Source organism: Cheilinus undulatus, linkage group 11 (genome assembly GCF_018320785.1).
Source record: "Cheilinus undulatus linkage group 11, ASM1832078v1, whole genome shotgun sequence".
NCBI lineage: Eukaryota > Metazoa > Chordata > Actinopteri > Labriformes > Labridae > Cheilinus > Cheilinus undulatus.
Genome location: NC_054875.1, coordinates 8,560,521 through 8,584,533, shown reverse-complemented (window position 1 = coordinate 8,584,533; position 24,013 = coordinate 8,560,521). Strand labels below are relative to the sequence as shown.

General features: G+C 38.8%; 1 protein-coding gene and 1 long non-coding RNA gene across 4 annotated transcripts in view; one reads left to right on the top strand and one right to left on the bottom strand.

Annotated features, from left to right (window-relative positions):
- LOC121517158 overlaps positions 1 to 16,315 on the bottom strand; it is a 53,166-nt gene extending 36,851 nt beyond the window's left edge. For both annotated transcript variants that reach the window (XR_005992535.1, XR_005992536.1), the window contains exons 1-2: positions 16,267 to 16,315; positions 15,254 to 15,381 (exon numbers count right to left, since the gene is read on the bottom strand). This is a non-coding gene — a long non-coding RNA (uncharacterized LOC121517158). The remainder of the gene's footprint in view (positions 1 to 15,253; positions 15,382 to 16,266) is intronic.
- Positions 16,316 to 17,347: 1,032 nt separating this feature from the next.
- The window catches only part of ptpn11b (protein tyrosine phosphatase non-receptor type 11b), a 91,428-nt gene continuing 84,762 nt past the window's right edge, over positions 17,348 to 24,013 (top strand). For both annotated transcript variants that reach the window (XM_041800485.1, XM_041800484.1), the window contains exon 1: positions 17,348 to 17,458. In XM_041800485.1, the coding sequence (XP_041656419.1) occupies positions 17,445 to 17,458 (14 nt within the window). In that variant the 5' untranslated portion in view covers positions 17,348 to 17,444. The remainder of the gene's footprint in view (positions 17,459 to 24,013) is intronic.

Here is a 24,013-nt window from a genome sequence, read left to right as displayed (position 1 = left end):
GAATCTAAGTTTAGTTTCTGTCAAGGAGACTCAACAAGACTAAAATGTTAGAGCAAGGCTGATATTTTTCCACTGATAGTCCATTAGTAAAAGACAAAGTATATACAGTGCATTTAGAGAGCTTTTATAACCCTCCCCTTAATTCAGTTTTGTTATGTTGCATCCTGATGCTACACTAAAAACAAAACAAAAAAAAAAAAACAAAAAAAAAATTTTTTATTCTCATTAAGCTACAACCAGTACCTCATCATGACAAAGTGAAAATAGAATTTTAGAAATTTTTGCAAATTGATAAATAAAAACTGTAATATCCCACTGACTCAAGTTTACAGACCCTTTGCAAAAAACTTGAAATTTAGTTCAAGTTCCTCTCGTTTCTCTTGATTGTTGATGAGATGTTTCTACAACTTGATCGGAGTCCACCTTTGTTAAATTAAACTAAGTTGACATGATTTGGAAAGGAACACACCTCTCTATAGAAGGTCTCACAGCTGACAATGCATAGCAGAGCAAAAACCAAACCATGAGGTCAAAGGAACTGCCTGCAGAGCTCAGAGACAGGATTGTTGTGAGGCACAAATCTGGGGAAGACCTTGGGCCAATCAGACCAACATTTACCTTTTCTATGTGAAAAGGTAAATGCCACCCCTTTAAGTCATAAATTAACTGTGATCTCAAAGATCAACACATCATGCCATGATCTATTGGAAACAGGATTACAATGCCATTTCTAAGGCTTTGTGACTCCAGCAAACCACTGTGAGAGCCGTTGTCCACAAATGGAGAAAACTTGGAACAGTGGTAAACCTTCCCAGGAGTGGCTGATCTACCAAAATTACTCCAAAAGCACATCAATAACCTATCCAGAAGGTTACAAAAGAACTGCAGGCCTCACTTAAATCACTGTTGACCAAAAAGAACCCTAAAGGCCAGCTCAGTTCAATCTTGTCCTGTCTTGGCCAACAGCCTTGCCACACTAAAAGAGTGATCCCGACCGCTCACCGTATGCTGACGTCACCGCCGTTTCCGTGACTGAGTGCGAGTTCACAGGTTGTCGGGGGGCGGGCCAAAGAGTGTCAATCACTCTGCAACAGAAGCGCCCAGTGTGATTGTAGCGGTCTTTTGCTCGTAAAAAAGTAAAATAAGAAACAACTGTGGATTGGATTATGGATAACAGTTATGGATGTATAAAAAGGAGGACAATATGGACTGGCTCTCCTTCAGATAGGTATGCATGTGATAAAAAATAAAATAAACCAAAATGTACACAGTTTAAGTGAATAAAAGGGGATAAAAGTGGTAAATATTGTAAATGATGATGCAAAGATAATGAGCAAATGTTCTCATGTTGTTAGATGTCAGGATTCATGTCGTTAACGTCAGGTCAGAGTGTCAAACTAGATGATGATGTACGAAAAATTCTGACATGCTGCTCTTGCTGAACCATGGTCGAGGGGCGTCTTGGACGCGTTGTTAATTATGACACACTACAAGACCTTTAGTCGTCCCCGGCACTTTAAATTGAGCCTGAGTTTTGACGATGAGCTGCGACTTTGCAGTCGGGCTTTGATCTGGCTGAATTTGTGTAGTCTGAGCCAGCCTTAAGGCTTACCTCACATTTGACAAACATCATCTCCTGAAGACTTTTGAGGAAATACTTTGTGGACTGACGAGACAAAAGTTGAACCATTTGAAGCTGTGCAGCCCGTTACATCTGGTGTTAAACTAACAGAGCATTTCGTATAAAGAACATTATACAAACTTTCAAACATGGTTTGCCCACATGAGGACCTGGACCACTTGGCAAAAAATCTATGGAACCATGAATTTTGCTGTCTACCAGAACATCCTGAAAGAGACTGCCTTAACTCCTTAACAATTAAAATGCTGCGGCATGACCTTCAACAGACTGAAAACCATGAAAATACTGAAAACCCTGTAGCTGAATTACAACAGTTCTACAAAGAAGACTCATTCCCAGTTTTTGCAAACGCTTGCTTGCAGTTGACGTAACCAAGGGAGACACAGACAGTTACTGGGTTTGGGGGGAATTACTTGTTCACATTAGGTCCGGTAGGTTTGAGTTTTCCCCTTATTTAAAGACATCATTTAAAAAGTGCATTCTGCATTCATCCTGGTTATCTTTGTATAACATCAAAATTTGTTTGATTAACTGAAACATTTAGGAGTGACAAATATGCAAAAACAAGAGAAAAAAAAATCAGAAAGTGGGCAAATATTTTTTAACAGCACTGTATATGCACATGTTTTGTCGTTCTAATTGAATGGACAAATATTTGTTGTTTTTTCTTTTGTTTTTTTTCTGGTTTTTGAGTTTCTGGCCTTCCAAAAAACCATGTAAGTATGGACTGAGGGATTTCAGTCAAATGTAGTCCACAACTACATTTGGATTTGAGGGTGAACTGATTAGATTTTGGAGGTCAAAGGTCATTGCTACCTCAGTGACTTGGCCCTCCACTGCACTTTCACTCTCTCACAGGCGAGCATGACGGTAATCGAAAGTTATTGCTCACTTTTTCTTTTCTTGTTCCCTGAAATAATCAGCATTATTATTAAGGAGTGAGACATTTGATATATGTTCACATTTTCAATATATAATAAGGCGGAGAGGCTTGATGCTGGTCTGAACTCCCAGACTCAGCCCTGCAATCATTTTTAGATTCCAGACACCTACATATTCAAGCTTTTACGAGTTAAGACTTCAGCCTGAGCTGTGTCTTAATGAGCGGTCTCTGCTCACATCTTTGATTGAAATGTCCGAGATAAACAGTGTTTTTGCAAATCAAAAGCAATTGAAGTTAACACACTCATGCACATATCAATAAGCAGCACCACAGATATTTACTTCTTATAATTCAAATCACCTACAGCCATCTCTGGTGCTTCACCGCTAATTGAAAGCCTGGAATTCAAGTGAAAAAAGTGCGGCAGCTCTTTGCAGCTTCATACATCATTCAGCACATCCCAAATCTGTGCTGAGCGCTCTTCATTAAAACTGAGATTTAATGAGTTGGATTTATTCCTTGCTAATGACACTGAAGGACATTGCAGGTTGTGTTGTGTTAATTAAAATGGTGTATATTAAATAGTTCTGCTCAGCGAGGGATCCTTCTGGGGAACGACCGTTTTCAAGCTAATAAGAGTAAATAGTTTGATAAAAGGGCTTTCCAGGAGTTAAAATCAAAACAAAACAGAGCATCCAGACATGGAGTCAGATAATGAAATTGGGGATCGCTGCTTGGCTGACACCCTGGGGAGACAGTTCACAGTGAAATATGCCTCTGAGAGGACAGGGTTTCACACAGAAAGCTAATTTTGATTCTCTTCTTCAGCAACCAAAGCTTTAGCTGAGAGGCAGCCTGAACATTTTGAGATGTGTTTTTGTATCACATGTTGTAGACTGAGGTTTGTTTAAAAGGTCAAAGTGGATTTATGAATTATGCAACAAACCCTCTGGATGAAATTTCATCAGATCTTCAAACCTGAGCCAAATATGAGCCCTGAACCAAAAGAGTGCACCGCATCAGACGTTATGAAAGAAAGTGTTCTTAGAAAACCACGGCCAGATTTTCTAGGAATATTTTTTAAAAATGTCAGATGGTTTCATCACTTATAAACTAAAGCACTCACTCCTACACCAAGATACATTACACCTCTTTGGAGAGATAGGGCCGGGTGATAGGGACTAAAAATAACACCTCTATATATTTAGCTGAATGGTGAAACATATCTCATTTTTTCCTAGACAGAAATACCAGCTATGGATAAGTTCAAATGTGGCCTTCTTTAAATTTATGGTGTTTACACACTATTAACATTTAATGTGTTGCACAAGCTTGGAAAGCTTCAACACAGATTTAAGTTGCAACTTAAATCTAAAAGCAGGTAAAAGCAGGTAAAGCTTTAAATCAGTGACAATGCATACCGAATACAAAAAAAAAATTGTTCAAAAGCAATCAATCCATAGTAGCAGGAACCCAAACAAGCTTTATGCTATAAAGGAGGAGGCTGGGGTGGAGGAGGTGAAGCTTTGTAGCAGCAGCAGTGTGGTGCATCATCATTAATGCAAGCAGGAATTGGTGAGAAGCGTGTCATATCTAAATACACTGCTGTGATTAGAGAAGGCTGTGATTGGCTGTGAGAGCTGAGGGGTGATAAATGGAATCAGCTGGCAGTCAGCTGATCAAAGCTGGTCGTAGGCTGACTGTGTCCTGCATGAACTAAGGCTGACGTTTTCACCCGTCACTGTTTACCGCTAATGTTACACTAGCTGAAGGTTTAGGGGTGTAGGCTTCACTGCCTAATAATGATGTTTTGACATATTTAAATATTTTTAGTTGGAGTATAAATGACAGTTTTTGAAGTTATTTTCAGCAGCTAGCCTGTTTAGAAACAATTAGTCACTAAAGCAGCACCATCACAAACACTGCATTAACAAATGTTTGAATGAAGTTCTCAACGTGTTACTAGTTAAAGGCCATATATTTTATTCTTTGAGACAAGTCTATATTGGTCTAAGAGGTCCCCCTAATCATGCCTGTGAAGTTTGTTTCAGTTAAAACACTCCAGTATTGGATTTTTGCATGTCTAAAACCCCCTCTGTTTCAGCCCTGCTCAGAATGAGCTGCTTCTGTGTTTGTGGCTTTAAATGTTTATTTGCAGTCTGACTCCGCCCCTGACTCCACCTCTCTCAGGAAATGGATGTGGCTTGCGACTCTCCTGATCCTCCCTTCAGCTGAGAGGGTGGGACTTGCTTCCAAGCGGGGAGGGCCAACTGAAAGTGGGGGCGGGGCTAATCCCTACATGACATCATGAGGGGAAAATCTGAGAACGGCTTGTTTCAGTACACATTTTCTGAAAGGTGGAGGGAGTGGGGGATTTTTCTGATTTTTGAAGGTAATTTTGGACAGGCCAAGGGCAGATATTTTTGTTATAAAAGCCTGAAAAAGTGTATTTTGCATAATATATGATCATATATACATTGAATATATGTATGAGCTTTATGTCTCAGTGGTGCACCCATCCATCTATTTTCTACACTGCTTATCCTATTTGGGGTTGCAGGGGGCTGAAGCCTATCCCAGCTCGGCAAGAGGCAGGGTACACCCTAGACTGGGTACCAGTCAATCACAGGGCTGACACATAAGAATTGAATTTAGAGTCACCACTTAACCTAATGAGCATGTCTTTGGTCTGTGGGAGGAGCTGGGGAGAACCCATGCATGCATGGGGAGAAAAAGCATTCGACACAGAAAGGCCCTGACTGGGATTCAAACCAGCGTCCACTTGCTCAGCCTGCTGCCACTTCAACTTAGCCCTGGAAGATGATGGATGGATGGATTTTAATGTAGAATCAACATAACATGATAAATACCTCTACAAACAGGTATGTATCACTCTATATCTCATTTGAAAGCATATCAATAAATTACAAATGATATATTGCCCCAAGGCAGTCCATAAGGAGGTAAAATGAGCAAAGCTGTCTAGTCCCGGAGTCACTGAGGGGCCCATGGAGGTTAGTAATGGGATAGTTCATGCTAAATTCAAGCAATGATTACCTTTTAAACCTGAATATCTATTATCAAATCAACAAATATACACACTTTATAAGTTTTTGCATCTTTCAGAATGTAAACCCACTCTCCTGAAAGCAGTTTAAGCCTTTACATTGCAGGTGACTCAGTGGACCAGGACAGTCATGTCAGTGTTTATAGCCAATGGTATGACCTTCAGAAATTTTTATTGCAGTCCACTCCAAAGCTGGTTGGAGCCAGACCCAGGAGGCAAACGTTGACTAGGGGTTTAGCACTAACAATACCGTTCTTATGTGCTTGTGTTGATATTATTAAATGGCATCTGGGAAGGGGCCCATTTACTGGGCCTTTCAGGTCTCAACCACTTCTGTTGACCAGTTTGTATTGCCCAGCCCTACTACCTCCCCTCTCAAACCTTCATGCTCCTGCCTCACTCTACATTCTCAAAGCAGAGTCTGACTTTATTTTCTCCATGTCTTTGTTGTTATGTGCCCAGAATGTTCTTTGAAAAGTGATTCCTCAGAGCCAAGTTTGGACCAAAATGAACATAAGGTAGATAATGGGCTAACTTTAGTCGTTTTTGATTCAGAAGAGGGGGTATTTTTGAGTATGTCTGATAGCTTTTCATCCCTCAACTCAACAGCTGAATGTACTCAGATGATTTTAAAATCATCATTTGTTTTAACTAACAGCAGTTTTTCCCCTGCTAGAGCTGCCAACAAGTCAGTTTTCATATTCCTATCATTTTTTAATCATTATTAGTATAGTTGGCATTAAATCCTACATCTCCTGTAAACATGCAATGTTATATCTGTAAAACTGGATATGTTGCCCTGCTCCTCTGTGGAATCAAATGCCTCTCTCACAGCTTTTTATGTCCACATGGTAATAAACGTTCTTTCTCTGTGACAAGGCTCCAGCTGTCCAGCTGCATCTCTCACTATAAGTCCTCTTTGTTTCCTCTTCCAGACTTTTTTCAGTCTCTGGGCAGACAGATTTAAAAGTCTGCAGGCAAAAAGGGGGCAGAGGTCATGAGCCCATAGAAACAGCCACCTCAGGGTAGATGGGACATCCTGGATAGCAGTCCCCTGGGTGGGAAACTGGTCTTTGTGCTCTAGGGTCTTTATGTCCCTCCTAGACTCAACAGGACATGAGTCGGCACGTTGATTATAAGTGAGGGCTTCAGAGCAGGAACCTCGTCATGCCTTTCCATGTATAACTTTGTCCTGAGTGAGTACTTATTATAGCCAACCCCATTGTTGTCACCATGTTTTAATACATTTTTCTCCTCTTCAAGGCCTCATTAAAGTGAAAGTTTTTAATAGATGATAGTTTTTTAGCTTCATTTAGTAAAAATATACATACACATATACATTAAAGAGCAAAAGTATTGGAACAGATAGACTTTAAATAGATTGAAGTGAATTAGACTTAAAATTTAGTTGCTGATCCCTAACTGCATCAACCCTGCGACCCATAAACATTACCAAACTTTTGCATTCTTCTCTTGTGTTGCTTTACCAGGCTTTCACTGCAGCCTCTATCAGTTGTTGTTTGTTTTCGGGGGGGGGGGGGGTTACTCCCTTCAGTCTCCTCTTTAGCAGGTCAATTGCATGCTCTTCAGAGTCTGGAGACTGACTTGGCCGCTGTCCACATGGAGACGAAAACGATATATTGCCGTTTCATTTTGAAAAAGTTTTCTTTAAAGACGGGATCATTTCAGGAAATATCCACGTAAACATGGAACCACTGAAAATGACTGAAAACGCTGTAGTGCATATGCCACGCCTGTATGTGGCACTGTATTGCTGCCACGGAAATGCACCAAAAGAGAAGAAGAACACAGAAAACTAACACAAACTTTCTTCTAGTCGCCCCTTTAGTTGTTCTGTTCTTTAGTTGTTCTTGGATTTAAGAACATGTGGTGTGTACGTTTCACAGTGGTGGTAAAGAAGCGTCAGATTTTGCTGTAAAAGCCATAACAAGCTCAGTAGCTTCTGCAGCACAAACACGCCCGTGTAGTCCGGCATGATTGTTTTGGCCGGACCTGCACAGGCATCTCAAAAGGGCTACCCTGTGTTTGACGTAATCGATTCAAGAAAGATGCGGATAGCCATCCACACAGAAACGATAGTCGTTTACGGATTTATGCACTCTGGGACCCGTTTTCAAAAAGTATCGTTTAGAATCATCTGAAACACCGTTTCCGTGTGGATGAAGCGCCAATACGACAAAAAACTTTTGCATATACACCTGAATTCGTCTTCATGTTTTTGAAAATGGGTCCCAGAGTGCATAAATCCATAAAAGACTACCATTCCGTCATGGCTATCCACATCTTTCTTGAAACGATTACGTCACACACAGCACAGCTCTCTTAAGGTGCCTGCACAGGTCCGACCAAAACAAACACTGTAGATTACAGATTTGTGTTCGTGCTGCAGAAGCTACTGGGCTTGTTATGGCTTTTACAGCAAAATCTGACGCTCCTTTACCACCACCGCGAAACGCATACACCATGTTCTTAAATCCAACGCGGAGAACAACCAGAAGGGCAACTAGAAGAAAGTTTGTGTAAGTTTTCCGCGTTCTTCTTCTCTATTTTAATGCATTTCCGTGGCAGCAATACAGCGCTACGTACAGGTGTGGCATATGCACTACAGCGTTTTCAGTCATTTTCAGAGGTTCTGTGCTTACACGGATATTTCCTGAAACGATCTCGTCTTTACAGAAAACTTTTTCAAAACGAAACGGCAATATATTGTTTTCGTCTCCGTGTGGACAGGGCCTTAGCCAGTCTAACACCTTTCACTTTTTGCCCCTGATGAACTCCTTTGTTGTTATGGCAACATTGTTCATAGTTTTTTAGTTTCATTAGTCTGGTGATGCAGTGTAATGTCAAATGGATGTATTTCTAACCATTATCTTGCTGCATGATGAAGGATTTCCAATCAGTTTGGGTGCATCTTTCCTTAAATATGCCGACAAAATGTTTCTATAGACTTCTGAGTTCATTTCTGCTGCCATCATGTGTTACATCATCAGTGAAGATTAATGAGCCGGTCCCAGAAAAGACATGCAAGCCCAAGCCATGACATTACCTCCACTGTGTTTCACAGATGAGCTTGTATGTTCGAGGTCATGAGCAGATCCTTTCTTCCTACAAACTTTAGTCTTTCCATCACTTTGGTAAAGGTTCATCTTTGTCTCATCAGTTGATAAAACTTTGTCCCAGAATTTTTTAGGCCTGTCTCTGTACTTTGAGGCAAATTCCAGCCTCTGTACTTTTGTTCCTGAAGTCCTCTGTGAACAGTAGATGGTGATACCTTCAATCCTGTCCTCTGGAGGTTGTTGATGATGTCACTAACAGTTGTTTTAGGGTCTTTCTTTACAGCTCTCACAACGTGTCTTTCATCAACCGACGCTGTTTTCCTTGATTTATCTGTGTGACGTCTGTTAGTGAGTACACCAGTGGTTTCTTTCTTCTTCAGGACATTCCTAATGGTTGTACTGGCCATGACCAATGTTTTTGCAGAGGCTCTGATTGATTTTTCATCTTCTCTCAGCTTCACAGTTGCTTGTTTTTCGCCCATAGACAGCTCTCTGGTTTTCATGTTGGTTACACCTCTATCTATAAATGCAGTCTGCACAGGCAAAACCCAAATCTGAAACCGAGTGTTGACATTCAGCACTGATTATTGTTTGAATAATCAATGTAAAAGGACACACCTGGGCAACAAAACACACCTGTCAGTCACATGCTCAAATACTTTTGCTCACATGAAAAATGGGTGGTTCATCTTTTGATGTCAAACCCAAATGTTTTCAGTCTACAGCAAAAATAAAGGAATTGGCCTCACTGTGTCAATACTGTTTGAAGGGAGTGTATATTCTATGATATAGCACAAAATGAGCATTTCAAATTCCAAATACCAGTTTCAACTTAACTATTTTACATAATCTTTTTCCGTTTAGAAATCCAGATGTATTTATCCACTCTTCTATACATAGATTTCCTCCTAATGGACTCCTAATGGTGTGAAAATCAAATGTACCACATTTTCTCCCAGATTCAAGCATTTGAATAAAGTTGAGCCCTTTTCAGATGATTACACTTTTTACTGCTTCAGTTAAAATCAAGAAAATTCTCCCGCTGTCTCCTTAAAATGTGCTCATCTCAGTGCGCTCAGCCCAAATTTCCCAAGGTTTCCAAGAAACCATGACATCTCCCAGTAATGATAATGATTTTATTTATAGTCTTGTGTTAGTTAGAGCTGAGAACTAAATGTGCATGTTTTCCTGATCAAATTCGAACCCAACTTTCTTCAGAATGTTGTTGCAAAGTAAGACATTTGAGTGTATTTTTCTACTCTCCTATGCAAGCATTTTTCCATCTATTTGACTGATGTGGTGTGAAAATCAAATGCAGAGGACTTTTTTCTTCAAACTTTAGGATTTGGATGCAGTTTAGTCTTGGAAATCGTCCACTTAAGCTGCTTCAGGACACATGGAGATATGTTTCCCCACATTATCTCTTAAAATGTGTTTCGTGTGCAGCACAGAATTTCCAAAGGTGTCTAAGGAACCACTGAGTCGACCCGTAATGATTTTTTAGATTTAGTTGTGTAAAGGCTTGAGTGATAAAATCATTTTCAAACCAAGAGATAATGGCAAATGTCCAGACTGAGTCGACCAAAGAGTTATAAAACACTGATATTAATTTGCTGCATACCCCTGACTGGTTTGACTCAAGGTCTGGGGGCCAAATCCAGCCCCTGGTACAGTTATAACCGGCCCGCAAGATCATATCATACTTTTATTATAAATGGCCCACTAGTATGAGGTCTGCAGATTTCCTCTAGTATAAAAATAAAAATGTATCCTTGACAATTTAAAATATCCTTGTTAAGTCAGAAAAATCTGAAAACATAAAGGGGAAAAATATTTAGATATTAGTCAGCAATGTTGGAAAGAAATTAATTTGTGATTTTATTTCATCAAATTTGCATCTCACATTTCAACAAACAATATTTCATTTTTCACCTTTTAGATTCACAGTTTTACATATTAATTCATATTTTGACCTTGAAAACTCATGATTTCAAAGTTTATCTATATTTTTTACCTTTAAACTCAGGAATTTTATCCCATAATTTGAGCTTTTAAACTCAATATTTCATATTTTGACCTTTAAATCTCATGATCTTGACTTTTATCACCAATTTTGACATTTTAGGCTCAAAATTTAAAATTTGATCACATATTTCCATCATCTTAATTCACGATTTTGAATTTTATCTCAAATTTTGAACTTTAAGACTCAGTATTTTATAATTTTACCTTTTAAATTCATGATTTTGACTTTTTATTTCCTATTTTGACCTTTCAGATTATCAGTTTTAAATTTTAATTTATATTTTGACCTTTGACTTTCAATCCCTTGTTCTTTAAACTTTTTACAGTCATAATTAAAAAACCTATCTCATATTTTGTACTTTAAATTCCTAATTTTGACTTTATAACAAATTTAAACCTTCTAAACTCATTATTTCAATTTCTATTTTAAATATTGATTTACATTTTGACATTTTAAACTCCTATCCATGAATTTTTATTCCCTTATTTTAAACCTTTAGAGTCATAATTTGACCTTCGATGTCATATTTATACCTTTAACTCATGGTTCATATTTTATCTCATATTTTGACCTTTAAAATGTAAGGTTTCATTTTTTTTTACTTTCTATCTCATATATTTGCCTTTTAAAAGCATAATTTTTACTTTTAATCTCAGATTTTGAGCCTTTAAACCAATCTTTTCACTGTTCTAGACACAACATCGTGTATCATCAGTGCTTAGTGTTTTTTTCCCATCATTCATTTGTGGGGAAAATTAGGTTTATGGTTTCATGTTGACCTTGTTAGGCTCTCAGGTAAGGCCTAAACTCAGAATCTAGCCCCTGCTGTGATTGAGTCTGACGCCGCTATTCTAGAGGAAGTGCAGTCGCTGCTGTGATTTTTCTATAAACTGTGTTGGTATTTTCATTAAAGGGCAGGTTATTGTCAATGGCAACAATAAGGTAGCTGAGCATGTACTCCACAGTCTCTCGTTTCTTCTGAAGTCTATACACATATCAATGGTCTCTGTGACATTCAGGTCTTAAAAGGAGTCATAACACCACTAAATCAAACTATCAACCACTGGTCCAGGTGCCGAATCCTCCCCCTGCAACAGACTCACTTTCACTTTATCATCAATGAACTCCAGAATATGTCTTCCTGGTTTCTTTCTCATGTATGTATGCATATCACATTATAAAAACACACAAGAACTGGCAGGCTATCTACAAACAGTGTTAACTTGTGTGGAGTCCATTCAACATCCTCAGCAAACATGACCCATTGCGTCCCTCAATAGTCTCATTGCAGGAAGAGCAAGGGCCAGTGTGCTGTCACAAGCTTTGGCTGGGTATTCTCTCTGCCCACTTTTCTAACATTAGCAGAGCTAGCATTAGCTGCGACACCTGAGAGAGAATTAAAACTTTAATTATCTGAGTCGTCCTTGTTGCCTGTAAGTTCCTGATCTGCTGCTGGCAACCAAAGTAAAGAAACAACCAATCTTCAACACCCATTTCAAGTTTTCAGCATTTGTGATTTGCATAAGTGAGATCCTCAAGTAAGTCCATACTGTCTTCACAAACTACAATTTTTGTCTTCTGAGAATTCTTATTGACAGACAACAGTCTTCTTTTTATCATATGCAGGCTTGGTCATTCTGTCTTGATGGACAGGACGACCAGCTGGTTAGGTATGGGGCAACATATATGCCCCCTCATCCCAGTTCACAGTCTTATGGGCCCATTTCTAAGTCTCAAAGGCTTACCTGATAGCCAGGGTTGTTCATCCAGAGAGCATACCACTGCCTTGAACAACTGCCAAGCTGCCCCTAATTGTTAATCTGGCTTTGGCCCTGAAAATTCCTGGCTCTTGCTTCCAATCAGTCTTCATAAGGGGGGCCATGTGGTAGAGCACTGGTATTGTCACTACCTGGATCTACCAAGCCTGGGTCTGGGTCGATGTTATGACTGGATATCTTCATAATGCATCAGTAACAAAGGGACATAACTGAGATTAGGGGTCCTTTCACTGATCCTTTCATTACTGCTCAAGTATCCTGGGTTTATTTCAAACTGTTGTGCAGTCTTTCTGGATTAAAATGCACTTAAATGGCTTTGCTGCACATCAAGAATAATCTCCCTCAGTTATCTGCAAATATATGAGCCTAATTTGGGAGCACAAGAATCCCAAAGTGTCCCATGAACTTCAAATTCACCCAATAAATGTTAATGATATTGTTTTCAAGCCACTCAGCGTTGTAGCAATCACATTTAGTCTGAAACACTTAATGTGGACTTTCTGCTAGTCCAATCCAGCCATTTCTCACCCACCTCATCAATTTTCACTAAGTATCGATCAGAGAGTGATGTCCTCCCATTGTGTGACAGGATCTCTTTAACTGCCAGGCCCCAACAATAAAGCCTATGTTCAAGCCCATCTATCCAGCCTGAAGCTCAGTGCAGTTGGCAGAGGAGAAAAAAAAAAACTACTTCAGCAAGAAATCCCACTGAGAGAAGAAACTCCCCCTCCACCGTCTCAGCGTTTGTGTGTAAGCTGCAGCAGTAGGTCAAACAGTGGAAAAGCAAATCTATACATGTGAAGCCTGTGAGCTCACAGACAATTGCATAAGCTCATCCATCCCCCAGTAGATTAACCTCCGCTGATAACCACAGGCGGGTGACGTCAATGCTGCTTTGCCTCTATTGCTTCTCTGCCCCCCTCCCTCCCAATCAGCAGCACCATCCTCTGAGTTGGGAGGCTGTCCCATCAGGAGGGTATTACAGTAGAAAGCACTCGCCTTATCTCTCACAAGACAATAGCAGAGCTTTACTATAGCTGAGCAGAAACTGTAAAAGTTAATTGCATCAATGATGAAAAAGTATAACTGACACTAATAGCTAAAATACACTAATATGTACAGTTTAAAGGCAGTTTCTTTAAATAATTTTGTTATTGCGTTCTTTCCTGTTTCTTAGTTGCTGCCTACTCAAATTGATTTAATATCTGTAAAAAAGAAAGCCAAATGGTCTTTATTTGGCCAAGTCTTCCAAGTAAACCAGCCTTTGTATTAAAGCATCAACAGCAGCCCAACAGCACTGCAAAATGCAAGTCTTAGCAAGAGTATTGGTCTGTGTTTTTATTTTAAAAAATCATAAATCACATTACATTTACTATGAGCCTAATTCCCCAGACAAATCTTTATGGACATTGTATCCTAAGATATAAAAAGAAAACTAGAACTACTATGTGGCTCTAGGAGATTTACAATTGTGACAGTATGGTTTAAGTACAATCTTAGGTCAAGGGCTGTGTTTTCTGTGGTTGTGTAATTCATAGAAACTAGAGCCTTGTGCAGGACTTGTCTTAAAAGGTGACATATTATGCAAGAATCACTTTTCAGGCTTTTCCAACAAAAAAATATGTGTCCCTGTCCTGTCCACATTCCCCTCAAGTAGCAGAAAACTCCATTCCCTCCCTCCTCTCTTTCTCCACCTTTCAGAAAATGTGTGCTGAAACAAGCCGTTCTCAGAATTTCCCCTCATGATGTCATGTGGGGAGTTAAACCAGTCCCCAGGTTCGGTTGGACCTCCTTGCTTGGAAGAAAGCCAGCTGAAAGGAGGATCAGGAGTGTTTTTTCAGCAAAAGACTTCACAGGCATGTTTTGGGGACCTCTGAGACCAATATAAACTTGTCTTAAGGGGTAAAATATGTCCCCTTTAATCCCACTCTTGGCCACTCCAGCTGGATTTCTGACCATTTTGGTCCACTCCCACCAACACCTGTAACGGGTCTGTCCAGTCCTGCCAGCATCCCACACAGATTCTGACAATCTATGTTAAATATTTAGAATAACAGATGGTGTGTTTGATCAAAGGAACGGTAATATTAACGTGTTCACTTAAGCACCAGCTTTACAAGTTTCCTCCCTGAGTGAAGCAAAACTAATAAACAACTGCAACATTCACATCCTCGCCATGCATAATGGTGCCACAATCGGTAAAAGGGCAGTTAGGAGTCTCTGATTCAACTCCTGGTTGTGGCCTAGTAATGGCAATGTCCAAGTAACATTTACCTACAAAATTTACACAACGTCATAAAGGGTTGGAATTGTTTCCTGATTTCTGGAAAGTCTGTGTGTCAGAAAAACTGCAGCACACTTCCATTTGCTCTCACATACAGTAGGTCAATCTACTCTAATTACACCATCATTCTGCAATGAGGCGGATTTGCATGGAAAGGGTGTTTTCCCCCCAAATAACTGCAAAAATGGCTCAGTGTGTCTGTGCAGCAGTGTGTATTTACAGTGATTGGCCTACAACACGATAAGGGGAACATTAAAGCTACACCTTTTGACTTATTCACCGAGTTTTAGTGCACACACTTTATTGCAAAGCTTTAATAAAGCATCACATGGTTAGGCTGCACAGTCACATTTTTAAGCATGTTTATGCAACACTGCTAACCACAACTGACAATAACAGCAAATGAACAACCAGCCGGCTACATTTGGGCGATATATAAGTCCCCTCATCCCAGATCATGGTCCTATTGGCCCCTTTCTAAACCTTAAAGGCTTACCTGATAGCCAGGGTTATTCGTCCAGAGAGCAAGGAGCACCACAGATGGATCAGGAAAACCACTGAGATGCAGTAATGGGACCATAGGTCTCATTGCTGTCCTGCCAGACAGCAGGGGGCATGGTCATCCTGTCAATCAAGATAAGATCAGCTGATAAGATGCATCACAGCAACATTACTTGACTCTTCTGCGGACGACTTCAGGAAGTCAGCTGTTGAAACATGTCAAGATAACAAAAAAAAAAAAAAAAAAAAAAACTCTACTTGTCTATCAATCTAACCTGGTTCTCAGCCCTGGGCCCTCTACAGATCTTGAGCCCCTAGACCAGTGGCTCTCAACTGGTGGGTCTGGACCCAAACATGGGTCATGGATCAGTTTTCAGTGGGTTGCTAATTTGTGTCTGTAAAAAACAAAAAAGGTGGCAAGAAGTCTGTGAGTCGATTTTAACTCATTAAAAAAAGCCCATTATAATTAAGCAATTTCTCAAGATCTCTAAAATATTGGCTCAAATTTACACTTAATGATGGGAAAAGGGGTTGTATATTTTGGTCCAATGACACTTCAGCATATATTCAATTAACTAACTGTTGAAAACTTTAAACTTTTGGAAATTTGGGTCCCAATTTGACATGAGAGAGACTGGTGGGTCCTGAGCTAGAGTGGTTGAGAACCACTGCCGTAGACAACTGTCAAACTGCCTTGAATTGTTAATTTGGCTTTGTCCATGAAAAGTCCTGGCTCCTGCTTCCAATCAGTCTACATAAAGGGGCTAACAGGGGCCATGCAGTAGGCATTGTCACTACCTGGACCTTACCAAGCCAGGGTCTGTTAATAATAATGCATCATCGTGATGCATTCAATTTACTCTCAGAACTCAGAAATTCAGAGACCACCAGTCAGAAACATCATCAATATTAAACCTGCATGGGAGTATAACCTAAAGATATAGAAAGCTGCTTGTAAACCATAATAATCATGAAACTTAATGAAAAGAAGAAGAAGAATTAACAAACCTCCTGTGTCAGCAGCATGCTCCTGTCACTGCTCCTCGTTATGCTCCACTCCTCTACTCTGAGTGCTGATCACACTCAGGTGTGCTGCAGCATGCAGGTAGAGGGAGAAGGGAGGCCAGAGAGCCAGGGAGAGAGGGCATGCTGTAAATCAGGCATGTGCAAGACCCCTTGACCTTTTCCTTTTGCCTTTGAATTTCAAAATTGTATCAATTCTTCCCCGAGTCAAAGTAAACATTTGTTCAAAGTTTTATGAAAATCTGTCAAACAGTTCTTGAGATATTGCATTTGGAAAAATGGCAAAAGGTTCCCACGAAAGTACTACAAACCTGAAATAGTAAAACAATTATACTTTTCATGTGCATAAAAGATGCAATAATAAGTATAAGTCAGACTTAGATATGTTTAATTTTAGTACTTGATATGCATCTTAAATGTTTCAGAAAAATGTGTTTTTGGATGAATGGAGCCTTAATCTTCAATTTTTATGTTGTATATCTTCCTACTATTTTTCGTTTTTGTTTTTAGTGATGCCAGTAACAAACGAAATCAATATTTGTTTGTTGTGTCAGGAAACTTTACAAAAAGGAGCAGGTCCGTCAAAGGTAAGCATCTGAAAAAAAAAACAAAAAAACTTTTTTTAACAGTCAGAATCAGACTCATGCTGAAAGACCATCTGTCTTGACTGTGTTGACCTTGGAAAGTTAAAGAAGAGTTGCAGGGGAGAGATGGATAGAGACAAATAGAGCAACCAGACCTGCATATCCACAGAAAAATTATTACTATGCGGCTAAAAAAATTAGCTAGAGTAAAATGTGTGAAAAGGGTTTTTTTATGGCATGTTTTATTTCCTCTTCTGCAAAAAGTAGAAATATTTAACCATACACTAAAAACAGGAGAAGGAAAACTGAGGCAATTCTCTACATTAATAATATTAGTAACTTTGAAAACAATAAATTTGATCAGAAAAATTAGATAATGGTTTATCGGGTATTTAACAAGGTTTCCAAAGACGTTCACCTGCAGGTAGATCCTTTATTTTGAAAACCAAAACCGGAAGCCGTGCCAACAGAAATGTGTAGCTGCACGCGCAGGTTCAACACCCCCCTCAGTCTTCACAGCGACTTAGCGGAGGTAAAAGGAGAGCGTTTGAGGATACTTGAAAGCTTTCAGAGACTGCTATGACATCTCGCAGGTAGAGTCGAGTTTGTTTTGTTTGTTTTGTTTTATTTTCTGCCATTATCCCCACCGCAATAATTAACCGTTTCTTTGCACTGCGCGAGCGCTCTGAGATTGTTAACGGACGAGATTGAAACTGAGGCTGTGCGCGAGAGAGCAGAGGCGCCTCAACTTTTTCTCACCACAGAACCCCGTATCACAAACTTTGGTCTCATGTTTTTTTGTTTAATGAAGAGATATAAGCTGTTGTAGTGACTCTGTTACGTTAATCATTAATTGACATGGTGGTAACCGCCTTTTCTGTGACAAGAAGTGGTGACGTTTAAAGCTTTGATGAATGTATAGGCTCCTGTAGGGCTGGGCGGTATTTGCCAAAAATCACATCTCGGTATTTGTTAGCTTAATTGCTATACACGGAATTTACTGCAATATTTTCGTTTCATTAAAGAAATAACAAATTAAAAGTCATTTATGAGTAAAATCAAAAATTGTAAAGTGTCACGCAGCCACTTCACACTGTCAACACGCACATGAAAAATCACATAAATATAGTACCCATTTGTTTAAAGTAATTATATTAAATACAATGAAATAAGTTAAAGGATTATTCCCCAAACAGCCTAAATGTTTCCAACTGCTCATCTTGTGGTCAATCAGCATGACCATCAACATAAAAAAACTTTACACTGAGCATTAGGCCTGATCCCCCGATCAACATTAACATTAACTCTATTCTGTTCAAGCATATTGTCTAACCCAGCACTTCTCAACTCTTTTTATGTCAAGGCACCCATTAAAATGTGAAAAATGTCAAGTTACCCCAGTCAAAATGTATTGATAAAAACAGTCTACATCCCTATGGTTAATGAAGGAGTCATGTGATATAATTGACTAAATAAATTCCATAGCACTCTCTTAAATCACTTAGTGTAGGCTCTAAAAATGTGCACAGTGATGGCAGTCTATCTCTTAATTAGATTTAAAGCATTTTAAAGGCACTCCTGATAATGCCAGAAGGCACCCCAGGGTGCTACAGCACCCCAGTTGAATAAGGCTGGTCTAACATTATATGTTGTTTTTGAAGAATATGTTGATTATATCCTAAAAACTTGACATATTTTCCAGCCCTATAGGCAGTGTGGCCTTTTTGATATGAAGCAAGCATCTTCTAAATAAATTACAGTGGTCCTAAAACTTAAGACACATTGCTCTGTTTTCATTTTGTACAATAACTTGTAGTGGCTAGCTTCAGCTATGTAAGAACCTAATTTTACAACTATATACAGTGCTTAACAAATTTATTAGACCACCTGTCATATTTGTCTCAAAGACCATCCAGCCATCATGAAGTGTTTTAATGCGGACTCTTTCATTTTCAGTGAGCTCTCCACGTTTTACCATTTTGAACAGGAATGAGGGATTTCAAACTGAATTCACCCAAATTTTGAGCCGGCTCACTGGGCTTCTCTGAGAAGTCAGAAATGAATCAAGCATAACATTCAACCACTAAAACTCGTTTTTCTGTTCAGGAATGCAAGTAAATAACTATAATTTGACATATTAATCAAGAAATAATAATGTGCTTTACTATTTTTCATGTTTTTTTCTAAATCAGTACATTTGAAAATTCATAGATAACAATAATAATTATATTTTAGCATTAAAATTATCATTTCAGTTAAAGAGCTTCTACTTATTGATGTATTAACCATTGCAGAAAGATAAAAAATGATTCTGGTAATTACCAATGCTGTTATTTTAGGGCAGCTGTGGCATAAACCTGACTTTGGTTAGCATTAGGGTGGTCTAATAAATATGTTAAGCACTGTGTATATATATATATATATATATATATATATATATATATATATGCATTTTGTGCCTCCAGTCAGCAAACAACATCTGAGTACTTGTTGTCTCTTCCTCTTCTCTTTGAGTTTAGATCAGTATCCTTACCATGCATAAAGTATAGTTTAAAATATATTAAAAAAAAACATCCAAGGGAACCTAGGCAAAATCCAAGTCAACTTTATAACTTTAAAGTAACATGTGGTTAAGTGTTGTCAAGAACGACAGCAGCAATGCATGAGAAGAGTAGCAGAAGCTTAAAACTTAAAAAGAAATAAAATATTTTGTTTCGATAAGGATTGAACTAATTATACTAATAGTAAAGTTTTACTTCCCTCCATGAATTGTCAAAATATATGTTATGGAATCTTCACTCTGCATGAGTAGAACCCGGCACGGAGGCCTAATGTAGTCCAACATCTTTGCTTAGTGTTGCACAGTGTGTTCATTCATGCTACCAATAACTCTTCTTCCAACATATTATTAACCACACGTAAATCCGTGGACTAGCATTCATTGGTAGATCCTGCTGAAACATTAACCTGCTTAGTGTGTTAGGAATTAAGAGTGACTGAAGCTGTGCCAACATCATTAAAATGAATGGACATATATACTAGTTATGGTTTTAAATAAAGACAGGTCTGTGCAAAAATTCTTATCCAGACCATAGTGAATGAGCGTGCATACTAACTGATTTAATTTGAAATTGATTTAAATATCTGGCACTTTATCTATACTGCATGTATAATACCTAATAGGCCCTGTTGAAGACTTTTTTTATACAAGGTCACCTCTGAAATGTTAACTGGGACAGCCAGCTTGCCTCTTGACCATAATAAAGGTTGTGGGCATAAGAAAATGCAAGGTAGGCAGTCAGAGAGTTTACAGTTAAAACAGCCACTGGTATATGGGTGGAAAACAGCTGTAGCTATATTGTTTGACTAATTACTTCTGTGTCCTGTATGCCCTTAGAAGGAAAATCAGCAATGATGGCATAATAATGTAGGGTTTATAAGGCTGGTTCATATAAGCAAATATAATCATGCATCATAAAGCACACAGACATGTACGGCAGAAAGAGCGTTCAATTCTGGTCACAAAAAGTTGGACCAGTTGTGTTTTTTCACAATTGAAACTAGATTTATGTGGCTTAGACCTTGATGTTTCAGAGAGTTAGGTAAGAGTGATTGCCTGTGTCCTTAGGCACAGTTCTTTTTTACACACATGCAATGCAAAAACAATGAAGTAAAGCTTTTTTTTCTTAATAAACAAAAAGGCCTCAGTGCCAGCTGTCTTTTTGCAATGTTCGCAGTGCTCTCACCAGTGTTAATTTTGTTGACTAAATCTATGACTAAAAATTTTCGGCAGCCTTTTTTTCCATGACAAAAACTAGACTAAGACTAACAAAGATAGGTCTGTGATGACTGAAAATGACAAAAACTAAGGTAAGTTTTCATCAAGATGACTAAAACCAGACTAAAATGTAACATAGTTTTCGTCGGACATTCAAATCCGTGATATTTCTCCACTGTGGGTAAATCTCTCAAAAAACAATGCAGCTGTAGCTATTCTGTGTCTCAGCTGTAGAAAGCAGGGACCTCAGGTTTGGCAGGGTGCAGAGAACACACTTCTGTGATTTGGTTCCATATTTAGGCAAGAAAATAAATGCTTGGACTAAAAGTAAGTAGTTCAACTTTTGGAACAGCAACACACTGGTAAATGTCACTTATGACTCACTGACCAATCAAAGTCAACTTTTGACATACTCTTAATAAAAATCGCAGATTGAAGATAGGAAATGGAAGAAGCTTGTCTTTTTGAGGGCACAATTTTAATATCTTCCACTGACTAATGATTGAAGATTCCACTGATCATGAACAACGATAATGGCTTCCTGTCTTTCTTAGTATTACTTGTAGTTTTCTCCCTGCAGTGACACCAGCGTCCTATGTCCTGTTTTGTCAGTCTGACTGCCCTGTGATAAATATGAGAGAAAGTTCATCCAACCAACCTTATTTTTTAAAGGTTCTGCCTTTACCAAACACCATCCATGGGCTGTTGCTTAGATGGATGAGAAATATATCCCATGACATTAGGCCTGTGCAATATATCAAGTATACTCAATGTATCGCGGCTTTTGCCACTCATGATGTATAAAATGGCTATATCGTGAACATCGAGTATGAATTATGTGGAAGTTCAAAACACCAACAATGTGGAGTTAAAATGTTCCCGCCTCCAGACAAGCTTTTTTTCCCCCGTGATCACACAGGAGAGTTTCTTGATTAAGGTCTAAAGACGCTCTCATGTTATGAACTTGTAAGAAACCGCTCCAGCGTTTATCAGCACAGGTAACAGACTAATATAATCACAGCTATAAGCCTGAATGAAGGACTAGACTGCAGGGTTTTGGTCTGCATGGTGGACTAGACTGCAGGGTTTTGGCCTTTGGCTGCATGCAGGATTGGTGAGTTTTGTGAAGGTTTGCTTCACCCTTAATGAGGAAATAATCATTTTATAGTCAGCAATAGTAAACATAACACAGAAAACATTTCAGGACTGTCCAGATACGTAAAAGACAGAGAATTTCATGATTTATGTATTTTGGATTTATTAGTAAAAGACTGGATGAAGTCCTTTCCAAAATAAAACTGCTAAATTTGACTTTCTATTGATTTTTACCCTTTCTGCATACAATTTTATTAAAAATCCAATAGAACAGTCTATCTTAATCACCAAACTAGTGTCATTTGGGGCTGAATTAAACATTATACAGACACTTAGAGGACATTTCAAAATATCATGATATATGTCATGTATTGGGATATAGCAAAAATATATCGCGACATCAATTTTAAGCCATATCGCCCAGCTTTACATGACATGCATGTGTGAAAGAGTCTATCTGGCATGTCAGCTCAGCTGTCAATGCCAGGACAGGATTCCCTGACATTGTTTTTATGTTTTCCTGATGCTTCCTTGAATGGAAGAAAACCGTAAGAGCACAGCACTGTTGAAAACAGACCTAACGGATCCTTCTGAGGGAGGCAGAAGTTAATTTTTGTGGCCTAGCAACAATCAGCGGTTGTGCCAAGCACTCTGAAACTGAGGTTATGGGCACAAGCCAAGCAAGAAAATTAGATTTTTATACAAATTATAACATATCACTGTACGTTTGTAATGCTAAGCTGATTTGTGCTTTGTACCCTGAAGCATGGATGGACATGCTCCACACCGTTTAATGGAGTGGTACAGAGTGGCTCAGCCTGCATAAACTACAGAATGAAATCCAAATCCTTGCTACACTGGCTGATTATTATTGAGACTATAAACAAGGATGGCGGTGATTTTGTTTTTCCATTTGATGCCTTCCTAATTCAGTATTTCCACAGATGAAGAGTATAACCTACCTGTGTAGATCATTCCTACATGTCAAACAAGCAGAGGGTTGAAAAGTGCAGTAACATAAATTTTACATAAATCCCCCACTTTAAATTATGAAATAGTCCCACTTACAAACACTCATTGTGTTTATGGTTATTGTGAATTAAATCTTATTTTAGGGGAAAGCCCATATACAACAATGTTCAAGTGTCTGTCTTGGTGTTTCCCCATTCAAAATCTAGATAAGATGGGTGAATCTTACTTTTCTTCTGATACAGGATGTGAAGAGGTGCTGCAGGCTGAGTTACTGCTGGATTTTACATTGGATGGTAACAAAAGATAACCTGGCACGCCAGATGGATTTGGCCTGATCAGTTTATTTCTGTGGTGAGACTGCTAGCGTTTATAAAGTGCTTTTATTCTGAAGTGTTTCCGGGATAGTTCCTTGGTTGTTGCAGTAACACACAACGTTGCTTTGGTGTTTAACTTTCCTCTTGTTTCTACTCAATGTAAATGATTTTAAAAACCTTGGATTATAAGATAACCTGACACATCAATCTGGAAAACCACTCATAGACAGCGATTGGGAAAGGGCACAGCATTTGACAAAAACTCTGAGGGTGATTGGATGAACGTTCTGTCTGTCACATCTTTACAGGCCAATCAGAGCAACAAAACACGTGACGTAGCTGCTACCAAGCTGCGCCCATACCGAAGGAGTAAACTCCATATAGAGCTGCATAACACAAACCATGGTGACTGAAATGTCATCAAGTTCTGATAAAACTGGCGCTTTAGCAGCATCCACGCTCATCTCTTCCGCCATAATTGCACTGGTCTCTTGTTGCTGCTTGCTTACATCACGACTCCGCCAAGTCCAAAAGTACTGCCCCTCGACACTGATTAATCCTGTCACTTTCTAACCGGGCTAAACGGTTCAGATGAGAGCTTTGCAAGATGGATTCTCTATTGAGAAACACGGAAACGGGCGTATCCATCTGCTTTGCAAGGTTAAACAAAAGAATCCGGAGTTAGAAAGGGTGAAAAGGTTGAATAAAATAGTTTTATGTCTAAGATTAGTGTTCTTCCAAAGCAAACTTTATTGGCTGTGAGCTGGGCTGCTGTTAATCTTAATGATGGATGACTGAAATCCTTGAATTGTTTATGTATACAACTATTGGTAATTCGACTTTAATCAATCGTTGACTAATGTGTTTTGTATCTAACTAGCAGCTTTCTGTAATTATAAACACTAATAGATCAGTTTTTTACAGTGCATGCTGGTGTAAGACTTTTTTCAGGTGCATCTGAAATGAAGGCAAAAATAGTCAAAGCCAAA